The sequence below is a fragment of the Malurus melanocephalus genome, unplaced genomic scaffold (assembly GCF_030028575.1).
Source record: "Malurus melanocephalus ecotype Western Australia unplaced genomic scaffold, MMel_1.1 scaffold_2, whole genome shotgun sequence".
NCBI classification, from domain to species: domain Eukaryota; kingdom Metazoa; phylum Chordata; class Aves; order Passeriformes; family Maluridae; genus Malurus; species Malurus melanocephalus.
Window position 1 is genome coordinate 2,458,992 of NW_026623234.1, and position 19,489 is coordinate 2,478,480.

Sequence of the window (19,489 nt, forward strand, 5' to 3'; positions counted from 1 at the left end):
TACCTGCACAGAAACAAGGCTGAATTTCTGACAGCTGCCTGGAGTCCCTGCAAGTACGACTGCAATGTTAGGCAGTGCATCTGCTCCTCCTGAAGGATTTTGTCCTTGTCAGGTATTCACAGCTGGCACAGCCCTATCACTCTGCACTTCCCTGGCCATCCTGTCTGTTGCTGGAGCTGTTTCAGAATGTCACAAGCCAGGTTTATGCAAGGACACCTTGACTGGTTTCTTCTTTTTCACCATGACCTCCTCAAGCAGAACATGGGAAATGAGAACAAAAGTGATCAAAAGCTGCAGGAACTGGTTGGGTGCGGGCTGAGGCACAAGGTGTGGTTAATAGAGCACCTGAAGAGCCTCTTTGGGGGGAAGTTTGTTTGAAATGGGACTTCAGGGGSGTGAAGTATGAGATGGCATACTCACAAAAGGGGAATTCTCCTTATGGAATTGAAGAAATCACTTGCTTTGATCATCTCACTCAGAACTTGGGGAGGTTAGTCCCCAGCCTGGGGGTGTCTGGCAGATGCTCAGGGAAGGAAGAAGATTGAAGAAACGGGAAGGGGGAAGGGTATATATGGCTCCCAGAAAAGGTGAGGTTTGAGTCTCTGGAAGAAGTAAAACCTTGAGTGAAGCAGGAGTGAAACACTAACTGTAACCAGACAGGATCTCTATAATACTGATATTTTCCAGGTATGTGCTGCCAGTCCTTACAAGGATATTTTCCTTGTCTTTTTGTTTCAGCATCTTTCTGTTTCAGCAKCAGTTGTGAGTAGCATCCACTGCTTGAAGGAATAATGAGCTGTATAAAAGTGACAGGGAGGGCCCCATCCCACAGCACCYACTGGACAAAAAGACACCCTCAGGCCTTGCATAACTTGGAGAAAATGTYGTGGGATGAAGTGTGATGGGTAATATGGGACATACTGCCATCTAGCCTGTCCCTCAGCAGTGCCATAAGCTCTGTGCTGCTCAGCTGAAATCCTCGTCTGGATTTTGAGGGGACAGCAGTTATATGGGCATACACCAACASTGTGGCCATGTCAGGTGGCACCCTGACACTGCCACTAGCCACATCCTCAGGGAGGAGAGAGTCTGCTTGCCTGGCTTTAGGGAGAAATGCCAGAGTTCTGGAAAACACCAGCAAAACCTACACAGCTGGAGAAGCTCAACATGGTGACTGAGTCATTGCCTAAAGTCAATTTGTCCCTTCAGTACCAGAAAATGTCTCCTCTGTACAGTGTCTGTAAGACTGCTGCATCTGACTTAGATCTCATCCCACATCCTTCTGCAGCTGGGGAGTGCAGCCCAGGCAAACAAGCCTTGTGGAGGCTGGCAGTATGCAACACACAGGGACAGAGRATTTGGAAAACAGCTCTGTTGTTGGCCAAGCTGACCACAGCCTTGTCCAGCACTAAGCAAGTGTCCACCAGCCACAAGGAACCCAGAGTTAGCAGGCTCCATGAGTTAAATGCCCCTGGAGTTCAAGAGCAATGCAGGAGGCAGAGTGCCAACRGTGGCAGTACTGTGTGAGCTGTGCAATCTCTTGTGTCCTGGGACAATGAGCTTGGGTGAGGAAATTGCAGACTTGCTCATCTCCCAGACTTCATCAATGAGAAGAGATTCAGGTCCAGTAGCAACTTCTCTACATATTCAATACCTGCTGGAGCCAATGCCTGTTCCCACAGGCTGGTTAGTTTCCCAGTACACACATCTTAAGCAAACCTTGCATATTGTCTAACTCAACAGGCATCATGTCTGACATTTCTTGATTTCAAYCAAATTCTCCCTCTGAACAAACATTACTTTGAAAAGGCAGATTTTTTGGTGTTACTGCTACCATAAGCCTTCTGACTTATAGGGAAATGTGTATTTTTAATAATATAAAGACCGCAAGTCTTGGGGTGCTGTCTCAAGCAACCTGGGATGAAGAACATGGAGAGAAAATGTGATTTTTAATCGATTTTCATGGTAATAGAAGTGGTACCAGGAACTTCTCTGTTTTGTGCAATAGGCATCAGCATGCTATGAGAGCAACTGCATCAGAAAACAGAACCAGCTGTGGAACATCTTGTAGGAAGGACTAAAAGTTCATTTCCTATTTAATCTGCTCAATTGAAGGCAGATCCAAAATGGCGCTAAGAATTGTATAAAACCCCAAATTTCTGCTGTGTTCATTTCTCCTTCCCATATAGAGCTGTAGCTTTTAAGATGAGTGGCAAATGCTATTAATTTTAACTAGAGATCACTATTGACTCACGTCCCAAAAACTGCTGGCCACAGCAGCCTGAAACAAAATTTTAAAAAATAAAGGAAAAAAAAAAAGAAATAAAAAGAAAATTTAAATAGCCCATGCTTACAAGGTTGAAGTGGAAACAAACATGAAATCCAATTCTTAGAATACCATTCCAATCTTTATTCTTGAAAAGAGATCACATTCTAGTCACAGCAAGTAGTTCTCTTCTTAATTGAATTCACTATTGTCCTATCGTTTCCTCCATTCCATACTCAAACCTCCCCCAAACCCATATTTTAATTAGCGGTTTCACAGTTTAGAAGCTTAAGTTTACAGTTTAAGAAGCTTAAGGGAATCTCCACAAGCAGCTTGTGAATTATTTTATGAAATTTCTTACGCAATGGTTTTCAGATCTCAATGAAGTCTGCTGATGCATAACAGCATTTTCTGGACCAAGCACAAGGGACATTATTAATTGATGACTGCTGTAATGTAATCCCATTCAAACAGGTGGTGCGTGGACTGCAACTACAGCATTCTTCCAGCTTCTTTGGAAAAAAATGAGATTTTCCACAAGARCAAAGAAAGTGGTAATGCTATTGTATCATAGAGCTCAAAATAACTGGAATACTGACAAAAAGGCACAGATTTGTTATGAGACAAGGGAGAGGTATATTTTTGGCTGCAGGAAAAAAAAAAAAGCACACTGAAGATGCTGGAGAAAATAAAGACGGCTTGATTGTAAAGAAAAAGACAGATTGAGGGAGCATCACATCAGAAGTTACCTGCAACTCCTTCTGTTGGGAGAAAAGGCACTGACCTAATTCCCATGGAAACAGTAAACAGATTTCCATGGTTGTTTTGGTCTGAACTCAGGTACATTTGTTTTATCCTGACAGAAATAGTATTAGAACCATTTACACAGGCTTTGCCTGTTTTCCATGATTACCATTTTCCCAACACTCATCTTGGAGTTAAGAAACTGCTGTCCCATTGTTCAAGTTCCACAGCTGCTTCAGTAAAGTCTCCTAAGGAATGCTCAGGTTCTGACTTTTACCTGCAGGGACTGCTGGCAGTAGTAGTGTTCATAAAACACTTAGCCACAGGCAGTGCCTGCACTCCATTCAATTTGCAAAGAAACCAAAAAGACAAATCYCCCCGTTTTACAACTCAAAGCGCCGGATAAACATCTACTAGCTGGAGCATAAGGATTGTAAATTAGCATTCCCTGGCCTTGTGCTTTTCATCTGGTTTGAAAACATTATTCATGAGATCACAACAGGCCAGTATCTCATATGTCGTGGGTTTAAACCTGATTTTTCCCAATCTGAGTCACAGCACCAAAAATGTCGTGGTTTTGGACTGTGCTGAAAGCCAAAAAGCACTGCACCCACGACATTCTCTCCTTTCCCCCACCGGAGAGGAAGCAGGGAGAGCAAAAGCCCAATTATCACAAAAATTTATGGCTTTCAGATAACATAATTGAGAGAAAGATACGTATGTGCTCCAGAGAATGGTCAGACAGGCTGAATAATTTAAGTTGCAAAATAGATTTATTACTACAAACTACTAAGAATACTACGGCACTGGGGAAGGGAACAAAGATAGGGAAAAACTTACAAGGAGAAGAAAAATAAAAACGGACATTTTAAATCACCTGTTATCCTTTCTGGGGACCCGTCTCTCAGGTTGTCCCTCTCCACCCCCCATGTCTTCCCGCACACATAGGGGACAGGAATGAAAGTCTAACATAGATCAAACTACTCATTATGGTTGTTGTTCAGCATCATAGGAGAAGCATTCTTACAGCTCCAAACTGTGGAAGTTCTTTTCCCAAGAAACAGTCAGTGTATAACTGCTGATGGCGAGGGAGTATTTCTTTACCTCGTAGGAGAAAGGAATGTCCTTCAAGGCCAAACTGCGTTGTTTCGGCGGCGTGAGACCTCTATCACAAATCCCCTGGCAGAGCACAGCTTCTTCTCAGCATCCACTTATTTTCAGCATTCGCTTCAATCGTCGTGAGGGGGCCAAGTCTCTTCCTCCTTTTTGGCTACTGATCAGTTCAGTCCAGTCCTCAAAGGCCAGGTTTTTTTTCCTCAGAGCAAGGTTGCTCTCCTTTTCTATACAGGTCTCTCATTTTCTCAGCTAAGAAATAGTCCTTTCGAGAACAACTCGTTTTCTCCATGCTCGAGAACCACAGCAACAGCACAGCAACCCATCCCATCTTCTCCTTACTGTGATCTTGGGTCTCCATTTTTTTCTTTTTACATCTCCTCACCCTCCTGCTCTGTTTTTCCCTAGTGCATGATACTAACAACCTAAAAACTACGTGGCRGCTGCCCCTATCTTGTTTTGAGTTCTTCTTAAGTACAAGACAATACATCATCACAGACRTGTAACTAGCATGTGCAATTGGTCCAGGCCTGATGGGCAGCCTGTCCATCACCCTCAGAACCATGATGGATTGGCTCTAAAACACAGGGGGTAGGGCTCCTTTTGCTGGAGAAGGAGAAAGCTTCCAGAACTTCCTCACAGGAGCCATCTTTCTGGTTTCTTGGTCCCATCCCCCCACCACCAAAAATCAGACCGAGTAAAACCATGACACTCATATCAATTTTTATTATTATAAATACTATATTAGAACAGAAAGGATGGTGCCACACATCCGCTTCATTCTGCTATTTGGCATCTTCCTTCTTGGCTCCYGCCTCTATTTTCAGGGGCTCTGGAACTTGACGATAGGCAGGAAATGCCTCCCATGGGCTATTCAGGTCGAACTTGCGAAATTCCTGAGCCAGCTCCACAGGCTCTGCCACCACCCGTTTGACTTCATCATCATACCGCACCTGGAACAGCCAAAGGACACAGATCAATCATTTTCACCCTGCTCCTGTAGCATCTCTGCTGTTTGCTGTGCACAATGACCCAGRCCAACCTCTGTGCAGGCAACTCTASTTCTCACACCATGAAAAGGCCACAGGCCTCTGTCACAGCTTRAGTTCTCCTCATTACTAAATGAGCTTTCCAGATGCTACTGAGATCTCTGGACTGTCCAAGAAAACCCTCCTCTTTGCTACCATGCACCTCAGGTGTCGTGACCGAGCATCCAGAATTAGGAGTGCCCAGCCTAACAGTCCACATGACGTTCACATGGAATAATGTTTGTGATTTGACAAAGGAATTTCTGGAGTCACTGAAATAAGGGGCCTATCCTGGACTTGCATGGCTGAGGACTACACTCATGAGTCTTCATTATACGGCATTTGTTTGGTTTTAGTTATTCTAATTTTTAGCCTAACACTCAGAACAAGGGGAGAAAAAAAAGACAACCAGAGKGGGATGCAGGTGAGTACCAGATACTTCAGATTGGATTCCTTCTTCCTCACTGTGCTAGTCTAGACCACTGAACCCCTGCTGCCTTATCCTTGCTTGCAGCATTTTCTTATTTCTACATTTCTTAAAACCGCCTGTTTTTTTGCAGAATTTCAGTGTTTCCTCCTGAGACGCAACTCAATCTTAACACTGCACCAAATACGCCTGCTTCTGCAGAGCAGTCATTTGAAACTACAGACACCAAACACTCTCATTTCACCTGTGGCTGGCATACAGAGGTAAACGATAAATGAGTCAGTTTAACCAGAGTTTTATAATCTGAGCCTACAAAACTCAACAAAGTAAAGTTCCAACTGAAGAASAGTTCAGTCCTTTATCCTTCTAGACATCTCAGTTTTGCAGCTTGATCTTCCAGAAAATGTGCTTAAATCAGAAGCAGTTTCTCTGCTTTGGTATACAGCACACAACATTTGCTCAATTTCTCTGGCYTTAGGCTGCCTTATTATGGATGGACTTTTGTGCAATACTTCAAAATTCCATGCAGATTTATACAACTCCTCTGGAATACAGACRAGTGAAACATCCTTACTGCCCTTCAGACAAATGACTGCAGAACAGTCACATCTTCATACTAAAACTGAGAAAAGAGCATTGGAGAGACTTGGTGACTTTAGACATGACTGTATCTCTTACCTCCACATAACCAGAGAGTGGGAAGTCCTTCCGGAATGGATGGCCCTCAAACCCATAATCTGTGAGGATTCGCCTTAGATCAGGGTGGTTGGCAAAGAAAACACCATACATGTCCCAAACCTAAATGAAAAGGAGTCAAGTCAGTTGAATTTTATTGGAAAAAAAAAMCCCAAAAACCTGCATGTGTTATGTCCATAAAATTTTAGTTACATGCCTGGCCTTGTACAGTGCCAGCAAAACTGATGTAGGAATTAATTCGAAAGCAAATCAAACACCATTTTATCTCATACTCTGAAAAGGCAGCCAGGGAAACATCTCTCTCTTTCTTCCAGAGGCCTTGGGAAATCAATTCAATCGGGAAAACAGAACCTCTGTCCCCAAAGGCTTTGTTCCCAAGCACACCAGCACTCACCTCTCTTTCATACCAGTTTGCTGCCTTGTGCACAGGCACTGCTGAGTCAATAGGTGTCAGCTCATCAGTGTATGTCTTCACACGGATCCGGCTGTTGAACCGCAGGGACAGGAGGTTGTACACGAYCTGAAGCAGAGGAACAGGCAGCATWTATGGATCTCTTCACAGTACACCACTGGTTAAACAAAGCCACTCAAAGACTATTTCAAATATGCCTTATGAGCAGAATCACATTCAGACTTCAGAGCTGGACACCAAAAGACACTCCTACAACCAAGGTTCCAATAGCATATCACTTTGGTCCTTAKAAGTGTGACAATGAGAGACTAGAAAAGTTATGAGAGACTTAGAAAACATRACTGATCAAGAGAGCTGAAGTAAAGAGAGATACTATATCTTTAAAGAGAGACTACGGGAGGGATGGAAACACTTGACAATAGTATGTCTTGAAGAAAATGGCTATCAATTACTATTGCAATTATTATCAGTGGGAGACAGCTAAGAAAAAATACATTTAATTTTCAGCAAACAAATGGAATAAGAGGGAACATTTCTAATTTTTCTGCTGATGGAAGTCTGATACAAAGGCTGCTTCTGAGGATTATTATAATCTCTGAAAGGAAATATACACCTCAAGCAGACTGAAAAAAGACCCAAAACTTAGTAAAGAATTTTAAAGCTTTGTTTGATAATGCCTTGATGACTGGAAAGGGTGAACAAATTAAAGTCTATATTTCTGTAATTTCTATGACTCTATCACCTTGATTATTGAAAGAAAAATATTGAATTAAAAAAATATTCCACTTCTTCAGCAACTGSAGGCCTTTGACTTAAAGAAACTCTATCTACAACTCTTGAAATTTTCTTCTCACTGCCAGGAACCAAAGAAGGTGGTCAGAACTTCAGCAGCACCCACAGGCATCAGCACTTGTGAAGCCCTCCAAGTCCTGCACCTACGAGCAGCTCCTACCTCAAAGCGGTACTGCCGAGATGGGACATCAACAGCAGTCAAGTCAGCCAAGGATTTGAACTGGGCATTGGTGTGATCACGAAGGAAGGTCAGAACAGGAATGATTCCATCTGGATGGATTAGGAGCTCCAGCTCATTGAAACATGTCACCTGATGAAAATAGAACAGCGGGAAGGGCATGAGTACCATGAGTGCAAACACAACAGGACTGAACATTATGCTGATTTCAGCAAAACACTCAAACAAAGAGACATGAAAAGGCATCAGATCAAGAGGCTTAATAACAGCAGAAACTTTCATGGAATTMTGGCCATTTTTCTTCTCCAGAAGTACTTCTCTAAACAGGTAATAAACAAGTGGTGTGTTCACTGGGTCCTATCCCGCCACAATAACAATTTCTCAAACAGCACTTACCTGTACTTGCTGGATATACTTGGGCAGAATCTCAGCCACATACTCCCCGAAAGCACATAGCTGCTTCTGCTCTACTTCGTTTTTTGGTCTAACAGTAGCTAAGGAGAAAAATAAAGTTTCCAAGATTACGACAGAGAAAGCTACAGAAAAAGAGTAGTAACTCCCTTTAACCAGTCTAGCTGTCAGGGACTACACTACAGCAACATACTTGGGCTACACAGAATGTGGAACAAGACACTTCGATAATGAAGATTTGTGTCAGTGCTAAGATTTTGTCAACTCTGAAGAGCAGAAGGAATTGTCCAACATGATAGAGAAGTAAATAACAAGATGAAACAAGGGCAGCAGAGATGACAGAACAACCTGAACTTAGGTACTGCTCATGTCATTCAACCTGGATCCAGAAAGGGCTTTGTTTTCTGGTTTTGTTGGATGTGTCAACATCTAAGCAAGGCCCTCATGATCAAAACACTCTAGGAACTCACGCTGCTGGGGTGGGTTTTTTCACTGTTATGATTAAAAACCATTAAGAGTCAGGGCAATGAGGGGCTATGAAGCTGTTGCCCAGGCACAGCTTTGCAAAGAAAAAGCAGGCTGGCCCTGCGTCTGAGAAAGGATGCAGATGGGATCCCACAGCAAGCACGGGAATCCACAGCAAGCACCGTTACCAACACAGCCACTTTTCTGCGCAATTGGGGCTTACGGGTGACGGGACCAACCCTTTCCCGACACGCTCACTAAAGCGGTTCCATCGCCCAGGAGCGTCCGTGGGGCGGCTCGGTGCCCTCCCGCCGGCTGCCAGGGGCACAACCGCACCCTTCGGGCCCCCCTCCGCCCCACGCCCCAAAGCGGCCCCGCACTTACGGCGAGTGTCCGCGGCGGAGCTCCCCGCCAGCCGGGCCCGCGCCGCCGCCGGTGCCGCGCCAGCTGCGGAGAGAAACGGAAATGTCTCACCGACCGCCGCCAACCGCCCGGGCCGGTCCGCGCCCCTGGCACAGCCCCCGACACAGCCCCCGACACAGCCGCGGCCTCACCTCGCAGCGCGGCCCGCGCCAGGCCCCGCGCCGCCGCCGCCCACATCCCGCCGGGACACGGACGGGCAAGGGCACGGGGCGGAAGCGGAAAGCGCCGCCGCCGCCGCCGCGCTTCCCCCGGGGGCGGAAACGCGCGAAGAGCTTCCCGGGGACGGCTCCGGGTCGGTGGGCGGAATCGGCGAGTGCCGGCGGCGCCTGGCGTAGGGTGAGGGCCGGGAGCAGCCGCTGGGGCAGCCCGGGGCGGCGGCATGAAGGGAGGCGCCGCAGGTGGGTGCGCGGTGCGGCCGGGGCGGGAGCGGCGGGGCCGCCAGCCCGGGGACGGAGCAGGAGCGCCGCGGAGGGGTGGGCGCGCAGGGCGGGGGGCCCGGCAGCGCTGAGCTTTGCACGGCCTCAGCGCGGCCCTGAGGGAATCTGCTTTTGTTCGAGGATCAGCCTCCCTCCCTTCCTTCCTTCCTTCCTTATCCCCGACCCGGGCCGTGGGGTCGCTGTCAGTTTTGCTTAGGGGTTCCCCGATCCCGGGCGCCGCCGTGGCATCCGCGACTCTGTTAAGAACAAGGAAAGAAGGAAGCTGGAGCACAGGTCCTATGAGGAGCGGCTGAGGGAGAGGGTTTTATTTAGCCTGGAGAAAAGAAGGCTCAAAGATGACCTTATCCCCCTTTCCAGCTGCCTGAAAGGAGGCTGTGGCCAGGTGGGGGTTGGCCTCTTCTCCCAGGCAGCCAGCGACAGGACGAGAGAACACAGGCTTAAGGTGGCACCAGGCAAGGTTTAGGCTGGACGTAAGGAAGAATTTCTTCACAGGAAGGATAATTAGAGACTGGAAAGGACTGCCCAGGGAAGTGGTGGAGTTGCTGTCCCTGGAGGTGTTTCAGGAAGGACTGGATGTGGCACTCAGTGCCATGGTCCAGTTGACATAGTGGTGTTCAGTCATAGGTGAGCCTTGATGGTCTGAGAATTTTTTCCAACTAAAATGAATATGCGATTATGTGAAGGAGGTGTACCAGGTGTTGGTTAAACTACTGTCACTGATAGCGTGGCCTGTGGAATGCATGGAGCATAGGATTTGGCTTTATGGGACAGTTCAGTGTCCTGCACACCACTTTCTTTCTAGCAGAGACACCATGGATGCAAAGGGGAGCTTTCTCTGTGTGTCTGCAAGGAGGATGTGAGATTTGCAGTAATCTTTAACTGCTTCTTGGCATTTCTTTTGTGAGTTGCCATCAGTCCTCTGGGAGYTATACAGGGCAGTGTGGGCAGCAGGTTCTCGCATGCCAAGGGAGCAGAGTAGTTTATCTGTCCATATCCTGGTGCCCTGAGTGGTCTGTTCAGCATTCTAGGCTGAAGCTCCTAAGCACCTAGACTCCAAGAATAAAGAGCTTTAACCAAAGTGGAAGCCAATTTGCAGGATAGGCTCATACTTTGTAAAGCTGGAAAAAAGTACTRATGTGTTCTATGCTGACTGCAGTTCCTCAGTCTCTTACAGACTAATGTATAGGTAGTTTTCAGACACACCAGAACTACTGTAAAATTGAGATAAGAGTATAATTAAGGCAGACTATCACCAGAGATGGGATGGACTTGTCCAGCCAATTAGGAATGTAGAAAATACTTCCCATTAACAGAATTTGAGCAAAGAACTTAGGAGCTCTCCTGATTGAGCGGAGCAATTGCAAGAAAACACACATTTGACAAGACAGACCATGGAATAGTAACTACCAATCTGCTGGAGAAAAAAAAAATCACATCTTTCTGAAACATTGTACTTGAAATAATGTTCATTATTAATTGAAGAAATTTGTGATATCAGACATCATGGCTGATAGTTCAGTTGTAAAAATAAGTCTAAACTTTATGCAGGCAGGCAGCTATTCCTAATGCTGTCAAGAGCCATGGTAAAAAAGAGCTCTTTGCTGTTAGCAGTCTTTCTATGATTCAGAAGATTTTTGGTCCACAAACTACCTGGAGCTCTACAAACATTTGTAGTACCTACTAAGAGGTGTTTACTTTTAAATTTTCTTCCCTTCCACTTGGGAAACAGTGACTAACAACATCTAACATGTTGTTTTGCATGCTGAAGTTGACTGGCACATTAACAAACAGTATAACCATCAGTTATCTCATTTGGTTAACTCGAAGGTCGTTATGTCTGGCAGACTTCTCGTGCATCTTTTTGGTAAAAACAAGTACACCATGATGCAGATTCATCATGTTGGGTTTGGACAGTAATTAACACCTCCTGATGATATGAACTGCTGCCTGTGCTCTTTTTTTAAAGTATGATACTGTAATCCTTTTCACATCTAGTCCAGCTATGCTGCTGCTACTTTTTTTGGCTTTGCAAGTTTCCTAGGGCAGTTGCTGGACTTTCCACTTGAATAACTTGCTGCATTTCTTTGTGTCAGTGAAATGAGTGGTGAAAAGATAYGCATGTCTCCCACCCTGCTGTGATGTGATGCTCACTGTACTGGAAGTTCGGTATATATTATAATTTTAATTATGCCAACTTCTCATTTGTTTTTTTAGATTCTGAAGCTCAAGCACAAGTTTCTGACTGTGCTATTTCTGTTCAGTCTAAAATATGCTGGACTCTTACCAATATGTTTGATTTTTCCCTGTACCCTGAAGTACTGCATAATCTTGTTAGTGGTGAGAGAAAGCCATATAATTACTGTGATTTTACAGATTGCTGGAGGTCWGATTTGTGCAGCACCATGGACTCATCAGAAGAGACCGGAGGCTCCTCTGCAGAAGAAAACTACTTTGTGAACTACACCTTCACCGACCGCTCCCACTCAGGCCGTGTGGCCCAGGGTATTATGAAATTATGCTTGGAGGATGAGCTCTTTGCTGATGTTACAATATCTGTGGAAGGCAAAGAATTCCAGCTTCACCGTTTGGTCCTCTCAGCTCAGAGCTGCTTTTTTCGTTCTATGTTCACTTCCAACCTGAAGGAGGCCCACAACCGGGTGATTGAGCTGCAGGACGTTAGCGAGAGTGTCTTTCAGCTCCTTGTGGACTATATTTACCATGGAACTGTAAAGCTGAGGGCAGAGGAGTTGCAGGAAACTTATGAAGTGGCAGACATGTACCAGCTGACTGCCCTYTTTGAAGAGTGCTCCCGTTTTCTGGCCCGTACCGTGCAGGTTAGAAACTGTCTGCAGGTCATGTGGTTGGCAGATCAACACAGTGACATGGAGCTCTACACAGCTGCCAAACACTGYGCAAAGTCACATTTGTCTCAACTGCAGGAGACAGAGGAGTTCCTACACCTGCCTCTCCGCCTACTGACAGACATCCTTACAGGTAAGGAGTYCTTGAAATTACCTAGGATGTGGATGTAGAAAGAGGCTTTCAGAGTCTGGTCAAGTACTCAATGAAATAGATGGAAAGATCTAACCTTTCATAATCACTGTTTGGAGACTTAGCTAGGCAAAGCAAAGCAAAACATTCTGGGTAACTTAATCAGAAAAAGCCCTGAACTATTAATTGTTATTGCACATGAAACATCTAAGCTATGGAAAAGGTAGACTGAGGATGCCAGAAATTCACAGCACTTCCTGAGTCAATAGGTTAGAAGTATTACACAGTTTTTAAACATAACTTCCAACTATTTGTTGTATTTTTGTTTGCGTTAAGAATTAAACAAAGAAGTCTTACTAGAAATAAATATCTGATGCAAGTCTTTTTATCCCTTTAGCTCATAATCATTTAACATAGTAATGCAATAACTCAACATCTGTAAAAAGGCTTGAGCACATATTTTAAGACTATTTTAGTGTTATTTACAATTGTGTATAATTGTTAGGATTAGTTAGGCACTCGACTGAATGAAATAGAGGCATTGTAACATTTTGAGTAATGCACTAATTATCATTCTTGTAAAGGTAATAGACTTCCACAGTAATGGATATAATGACTGTATTGTGAAGGGCATATTAACACATAAACATCTTAGCCCAGCTTCCACCAATCCTTAAAGATCGGCTGTCCTAGTAGGTACAGCCAGTACTTGGTTACCTCTCCATGATGCTGCAGTCACAAGTCCATTTTTCTGCAGTTATGTATCATTGCTAGAGGAAGCAAGAATGTATAAGCAGCTYATATTCAGATGTGTCTCTTTCTTGCTTTAATTACTTTTGGTAACTGAGTAAGTTACACATGTGTCATGTGTTTTATATGCTGTTACAAAAATAAACTTACCGGGATTGGCTTCTTGAGAACACTAGCAAATCTATCCATAAGACTTAAACTAACCTTTAGAGTTGATGCTATGCTATATGAGAGTCTTTACAGATACTGCATTGAATTAACTCTATTGCATCTAAAGAAATTTACAGTCAAGAACCTATTGAGTATATGTATTGTTTGCTCAAAAATGGTGATMATTTTGATAACTATCTAGATAAAGTTTTTTAAGTAAGTTGAGTAAGTTGCAAGTTCATTAAAAAAACCCTTTAAAATCACAAAATAAAATTGTAGAGGTCAATCACCTTTGATTACCTAGGGATTCCAAATAGCAACCATAGTTTTAAGACTATGGACTTTAGTGCTTGTGATCCTAAATTAAAACAATTGATCAATATCKCTTTTTTCCATGCAGCATCTATTTTCATATGTAGAATTACATTACTCAGTATTTATGCCACAACTTCGTTCATAAAATGGATTAAAATCTGAAATACTTCCCTACTGCTGGTAGGAAAAATCCTTTTCTTTTCCATTTCCTGCATCTTTGTTTAGTTTGGGAAAATTAATTAGAGGAAGCTTTTAGTGGCAAGGATTAAAATTCATTTGATGAAATAGTAATTCATGAAGTTTACCTTCTGTTGTACTCTAGAATCAATTTCAAAATCATTTTTTTCCATTTAAGCACTACATGTGATGGTTAGCTTTTAGGAATCCTTTTAAACAGAGTGGAAATACCTGCTTTTGTGCCACACTTTTTCTGCTCCCTTCCACTATAGAGAAAAGCATTAGAATTTGTCTGGTGCCTTCAGCATCATTGTATTCAGAGTTTGTCATGAGAGAAGACTACAAAATCAGAGAAGGGATTGCTCCTCAATGAACACAGCATAACTGCTGGCTTTCAAACTGGAAGGAAATGCTTAAAATCTTTTAGGTCATGTACAATGATGATGATGCAAGAGTTTGTGGCTTAACCAAAACTTCCAGTTATGTGTGGAAAGAGATTGAAGTCCAATGCAGTCTGTGGAGTGTTTTCTTCTGTCAAACAGCTAAGAAAAGCTCTAGTAGCTCATTGGGGATTTCCAAATGTTAAGAGGATAGTAGCAACACCAGATGTTCAGTCATGAGGGTCAGCTCCCTGACGGTGCTCAGACACATTCTGTAGATGACTTTTGCTGGATAGGTTTCTAGGACCAGCCAGAAAGAAAGGCAGGTGCTGAGATTCTCAGTAAGAGATCTTTCTGCCTAAATGATTAAATAAGGAAATATTTCTCACAGTCAGACAGCATGTAAGTTCTCTTTCCTGTCCTCCTTCCTCTTGGACATGGATTCTTTTGCTGAAACTCATCCAAAGTGCTTAAGATCTGGCAGCTCTGTCTTCTGATAATTACACAAACTAATTTTATGTAGTTGTCTGGCTGGCAGTGCTGATCATACCTGACAAAATCTATAAACATCTATTTTTCCTCTCTAGAAAGTAGGGTTTGTGGTGGGAGTAGGGGGAGGCAGTCACAGGGAAATTATGTTCCTGAGTACATACACCTTTGTCTAGATATCATAAATGCTTTTCTGTCCCCGAACCGCAGATGGCGTTCCATGTTCTCAGAATCCAACAGTTGCCATAGAAACCTGGATCAACTTCAACAAGGAGGAGCGAGCGGGCTTTTCAGAGACTCTGCGATCAAGTCTGAAGGTATCAAAAGACCTTATGTTCTGAGGCTGGTGTAGTACTTGCTGGTTTCACACTTCTCAGGGCCGAGTATTCTGCTCACAGGTGGGACTTGAAAGTCACAAAACACAAATGTCATTGAAATTCATGATGCTTGTGAGAGGATACTTTCAGTGTCATGAACAGCAGCCCCACTGACAGCTTTTTTAAATTTAACCTGAGGCTGCTTTCACTGGTGATTGGAGCAATGCCACAAATAACTTACTTCACCTCAGTTACCAAAGAAGTGGTTCAGAAATCTATGTTTGGCATTCCCCTTGTAACAACTATATTCCATCAGTGATGTAACCGGCCCTTACCTAAACCATAAACACTTATGTTCCAGTGATATGGGGCTATTTCACTGTGTCAGATATGAATGGTATCTTGAAAAGGCCTTGAGGCTCTGAATCCTGCATGTGGTAGGGGTGGCAGGATTTGGAAAGCAGGTTATATACCTCAGGCCCACAGGAGAGTCCTAAACTGAAAAATTCAGTCTTGAGCATCACTGATATTTGTGTAAACAGATCTGTTTCTGCTGACACTTTTCCTTTCTCTCAGGTAATTGGAGAAAATGTTCACATCTACCTGATTGGAAAGGAGTCCTCACGTACACATTCCCTGGCTGTGTCTCTGCACTGTGCTGACGATGACTCCATAAGTGTGAGTGGCCAGAACAGCCTGTGTCACCAGATCACTGCAGCCTGCAAGCACGGGAGTGACCTGTACGTCGTTGGTGGCTCCATTCCACGACGCATGTGGAAATGCAACAATGCGACGATAGACTGGGAATGGTGTGCTCCTCTGCCCCGTGACCGGCTCCAGCACACCCTTGTCTCTGTGCCAAGCAAGGATGCAATATATTCACTGGGGGGGAAAACTCTACAGGACACTCTCTCTAATGCTGTCATATATTACAGAGTACGAGACAATGTGTGGACAGAGACCAGCCAGCTGGAAGTGGCAGTCTCTGGAGCTGCAGGGGTAAACCTTAATGGTGTCATTTACCTACTGGGTGGGGAGGAAAATGACTTAGACTTCTTCACCAAGCCCTCTCGGCTCATTCAGTGCTATGATACCAACACAGAGAAATGCCACGTGAAGCCATACGTACTGCCTTTCGCAGGGCGCATGCACGCCGCTGTGCACAAGGATGTGGTGTTCATTGTAGCTGAGGGGGATTCACTGCTCTGCTACAATCCCCTACTGGATAGCTTCACTCGGCTGTGCCTCCCAGATGCCTGGAGCTCAGTACCATCCCTGTGGAAAATTGCCAGCTGCAACGGCAGCATCTATGTCTTTCGTGACCGCTATAAAAAGGGCGATGCAAATACTTTTAAACTTAACCCAGCCACCTCTGTTGTAACAGTCACGAGTGGCATCAAAGTGCTGCTCACTAACCTGCAGTTTGTTCTGGCCTAAACAGGCCCAATGATAGAAAGACAGCAACAGTGTCTTGCTGTGCAGCTCAGAGACGCCTACGACCCTCAGCACCAGTCCCAATTACTACAAGCTCACAACATTCAGTAAAGACCCCATCCTCTGTATCTGTGCAGAGGAAGCACAGGCTTTCCGACTGTGGGCCTATTCTTTTACATAGCACTGTTGAAACTGTATTGAACTGTTGTGTCTTAAGATTTCAGATGGACTAAATGCTATTATTTGGATTCCTTGATGATAAGCTGCTTGTGTTTGAGGCCCAAATGGCAGCAAATATCTATTTTAGCCTGGAACCAATCCACCACTAAAAAATCCTATGGCATATGGACATCCTTCTTGGCCCAGACTGCTAGTTTTAACTGCCTACGAGACTGTGTGTTGCTGCCGTGTCAGTCAGAGAGTTAGATGTGCACTGTGTCCCCCAGGGATGCTCCCATTTAAACATTCCCGTGTCCAGCTGCAGGAGGGCCTGGCAGACAGATTCCAGAACTGACCCCAGGACCCTTAGGTTACGTTCAGCACTTCTAGAGGAGTGGCAACCAACTGAATACTTGCTTACTGCTCTGTCATCACCTAGTATAAAGAGGGAGATCATTTTTAGAGCATTGGCTTCCTTCMCTGTACAGGAAATCCCCACCTGTAATTGTAACATACTGTTGGTGAAAAGACAGAAATAAGACCACTTCCTCCTACCCCTCTCTGTTGGCACTGTAACCCTTTGGGTAAGAATCTGAATAAAGTCTCTACTGAGACAAAGTATTTTGTTTTTTTCTCTTTGCTTCAAATATGAGTATTTTTTAACTTTCTGTGGATTGCAGATCTACTCACCAATCATGTAGAAAAGAACTATGGGGCTCCAAGAGATCTAGGATATTATCCAAAAGAAAGCTTCAATGAAACAGCCCTATTTCCTCTTTACTGTAATTTATGTAAAAASTTCATTACTGATAGTCAAGAAGAAACATTTTTCATTAGATTGTAAAAACCGTTTTTTTATAGCAGCTGAGATGGTCATTTTGATAGTTCTTCATTCTGCAGTACTGCAGTCCTCCCAGTGGTCATGTTCTGGTGAAATTTCTCCAGGACCTGGATTTGCTTGTTTCGAACAAGGATGTGGGGACGAATTTTGGCAATGGCCTCTATTGCTTCCTGAGGGCTCCAGTGATGCAGCTGAAAAGGCAGAAACCCAGCAAGTGAAAATCCATTCCATCTTTTCCTAGTGAACGGAACCCTCCTGGAGGGCTGTGGGCATTATCAAAGGTGTTAGAAAACTTGCTGCTGCTTTTGCCCCTTTACTTGATGTTCCTCTTAGAAAGGCCTGAAAGTCACACAGTTATTCATGAAAAGAGTCCCTCAGTTAAAGAGGAATCATGACTGCCTGGGCCCTCCACTTCGTGTCTCGCTCACTCTTCCTTCATGTTGTGCATRGTTTCTGTCCTAGCCCCATTAGATCAGAGCAAAATTTTTAAATTAAAAAAAAAAAATTACTGGTACTCCCATTTCATTTCAGCACTTAAGAGAGAAAATTTAATGGAAATTTTTCCAGGGAGTGCTTCATAACACCAATGGAAGAATTCATAGGTGGGATTTTGTTCTTAGTGCTGGCTTCCTCAGCTGGGTTGGTAAAGGAACTCAGAAAACTGAAGCCAGTTCTCTTGATCCTGAATTGTATTTATGGAAAAGCATAGGAAGGCTCATMATTCCAGTGAACCAAGGAGAAAACATGAACAACAAAAATGGATGTTTATCTGCTCAGTGAATCTACTCTCATTCCCATCTCAACCTGTTCCTCCATAGAAAGAGTTAAAAAAAAGCAGAAGCATTCGAAACTTGCATTCGCATTCAAAACAGTAAGGTATGTGCAATTATGGAATATTAACCTGCACATGCTCAGGTTTCTTGAGTGAGAGTTAACTATAAAAATTGTCCATGCTTTATTTCAATTTTATAATGAAAATAAACTCCATTTAGCAGAGACTCCTTCTGACCTGAATTAAATATGCTGCCACCATGGTGGCACTGCGGGAGCGCCCTGCTTTGCAGTGCACATAGACGCTGTTACCATGGGCTCGGTGTTTCAGGATGAAATCAACACCCTTTTGCAGGTTTTCCAAGGTGGGGACTCCAGTTAGATCCACGGTGCTGAGACGGAGTTGCTCCACTCCCATCGCCTCCCATTCCTATAACAGACATAGCAGATTTGGTCAGTGAACTTTTGGGGTGTTTTTTTTACTGAAAAAAACTCAGAGCCTGTTGAGAATTGAGAAATTCAGGGAGGCTGTGAACAGACGTTGAATGTCAATCCTTTAAATCAGATGTATGAAAACGTCAGTGCTGATCATCAGAAAGTAMTAGTTAAAGGGGATCGAAAAAAATGTGGTTCAGCTAAAGGAAAAGAGGGAAGTTAGGATCTCTTCCCAACTCAGAAAGCGTTCCTGTGTAGTGATGTACTTGCATTTCGTGCTGCCCCGTCCCTCCCTGCCACTGCAGCTGCAACAGTTCACTCGCATGCTCACGTTCTGCTGGCTTGTAGCATAGTTTTTTAAGTCGGCTTAGGTACAAGTAATCACGTCCTTGCTGCCACAGGACGTGGCGGTCGCTGCCGGACTGACAGCAGGAGGCGGCTAAAGCCTCACCTGAGGCGGGACAGACAGCGACGAGAGACCCGTCCGGGGCGGAGGGGGGCAGCAGCAATGCCAGGGCTCACCTGGGGGGAAAAACAGAGGAACCGGGTCTCGTAGTCCTCGGTGAGGGTGATCACGCCGCGCACGTTCTCCTCCGCCAACAGCTGCGGGCACAGGCACCGTCAGGGACCTCCGGCCCTCCCGGCCCGGCCCGGCCCGGACCGCCCCGCCGCGCCCGCCTTACCCTGCGGATGCGCCCCCGCAGCGGCAGCGCCCCGAGCACCACGACCTCGTCGATGCGGTGGAACCAGGGCCGGCGGGACCCGGGCAGCCGCGCCCGCGCCACGGTGTAGAGCAGCGACGGGTAGAAGAAGAGCCGCGCCGCGCCGGCGCCCAGCGCCTCCAGCACCCCCATGGGAGCCGGGGCCGCGCCGCGCCAGGCCGGGCTG

General features: G+C 44.9%; 3 protein-coding genes across 5 annotated transcripts; 1 reads left to right on the forward strand and 2 right to left on the reverse strand.

Moving 5' to 3' along the window:
• Positions 1 to 4,829: 4,829 nt before the first annotated feature.
• Positions 4,830 to 9,152, reverse strand: NDUFS3 (NADH:ubiquinone oxidoreductase core subunit S3). The gene is made up of 7 exons (XM_057364508.1): positions 9,087 to 9,152; positions 8,917 to 8,979; positions 8,053 to 8,150; positions 7,639 to 7,788; positions 6,669 to 6,794; positions 6,257 to 6,376; positions 4,830 to 5,076 (listed from the first exon to the last, which is right to left on the reverse strand). Exons 1-7 carry the CDS (start codon positions 9,130 to 9,132, stop codon positions 4,909 to 4,911), a joined length of 771 nt encoding a protein of 256 aa, XP_057220491.1. The 5' UTR covers positions 9,133 to 9,152; the 3' UTR covers positions 4,830 to 4,908.
• Positions 9,153 to 9,182: 30 nt separating this feature from the next.
• On the forward strand, positions 9,183 to 17,173 carry KBTBD4 (kelch repeat and BTB domain containing 4). 2 transcript variants are annotated; one of them, XM_057364486.1, is made up of 4 exons: positions 9,183 to 9,353; positions 11,766 to 12,386; positions 14,855 to 14,961; positions 15,538 to 17,173. In XM_057364486.1, exons 1-4 carry the CDS (start codon positions 9,335 to 9,337, stop codon positions 16,396 to 16,398), a joined length of 1,608 nt encoding a protein of 535 aa, XP_057220469.1. In that variant the 5' UTR covers positions 9,183 to 9,334; the 3' UTR covers positions 16,399 to 17,173. The 2 variants fall into 2 exon arrangements, with proteins under 2 accessions (XP_057220469.1, XP_057220478.1); XM_057364495.1 differs by having other exon boundaries at positions 9,183 to 9,291.
• A 44-nt stretch (positions 17,174 to 17,217) lies between these two features.
• On the reverse strand, positions 17,218 to 19,483 carry PTPMT1 (protein tyrosine phosphatase mitochondrial 1). Of its 2 annotated transcripts, none has more exons than XM_057364528.1 (4): positions 19,285 to 19,483; positions 19,124 to 19,204; positions 18,479 to 18,596; positions 17,218 to 17,586 (listed from the first exon to the last, which is right to left on the reverse strand). In XM_057364528.1, exons 1-4 carry the CDS (start codon positions 19,453 to 19,455, stop codon positions 17,444 to 17,446), a joined length of 513 nt encoding a protein of 170 aa, XP_057220511.1. In that variant the 5' UTR covers positions 19,456 to 19,483; the 3' UTR covers positions 17,218 to 17,443. The 2 variants fall into 2 exon arrangements, with proteins under 2 accessions (XP_057220511.1, XP_057220504.1); XM_057364521.1 differs by having other exon boundaries at positions 18,405 to 18,596.
• Positions 19,484 to 19,489: the final 6 nt, after the last annotated feature.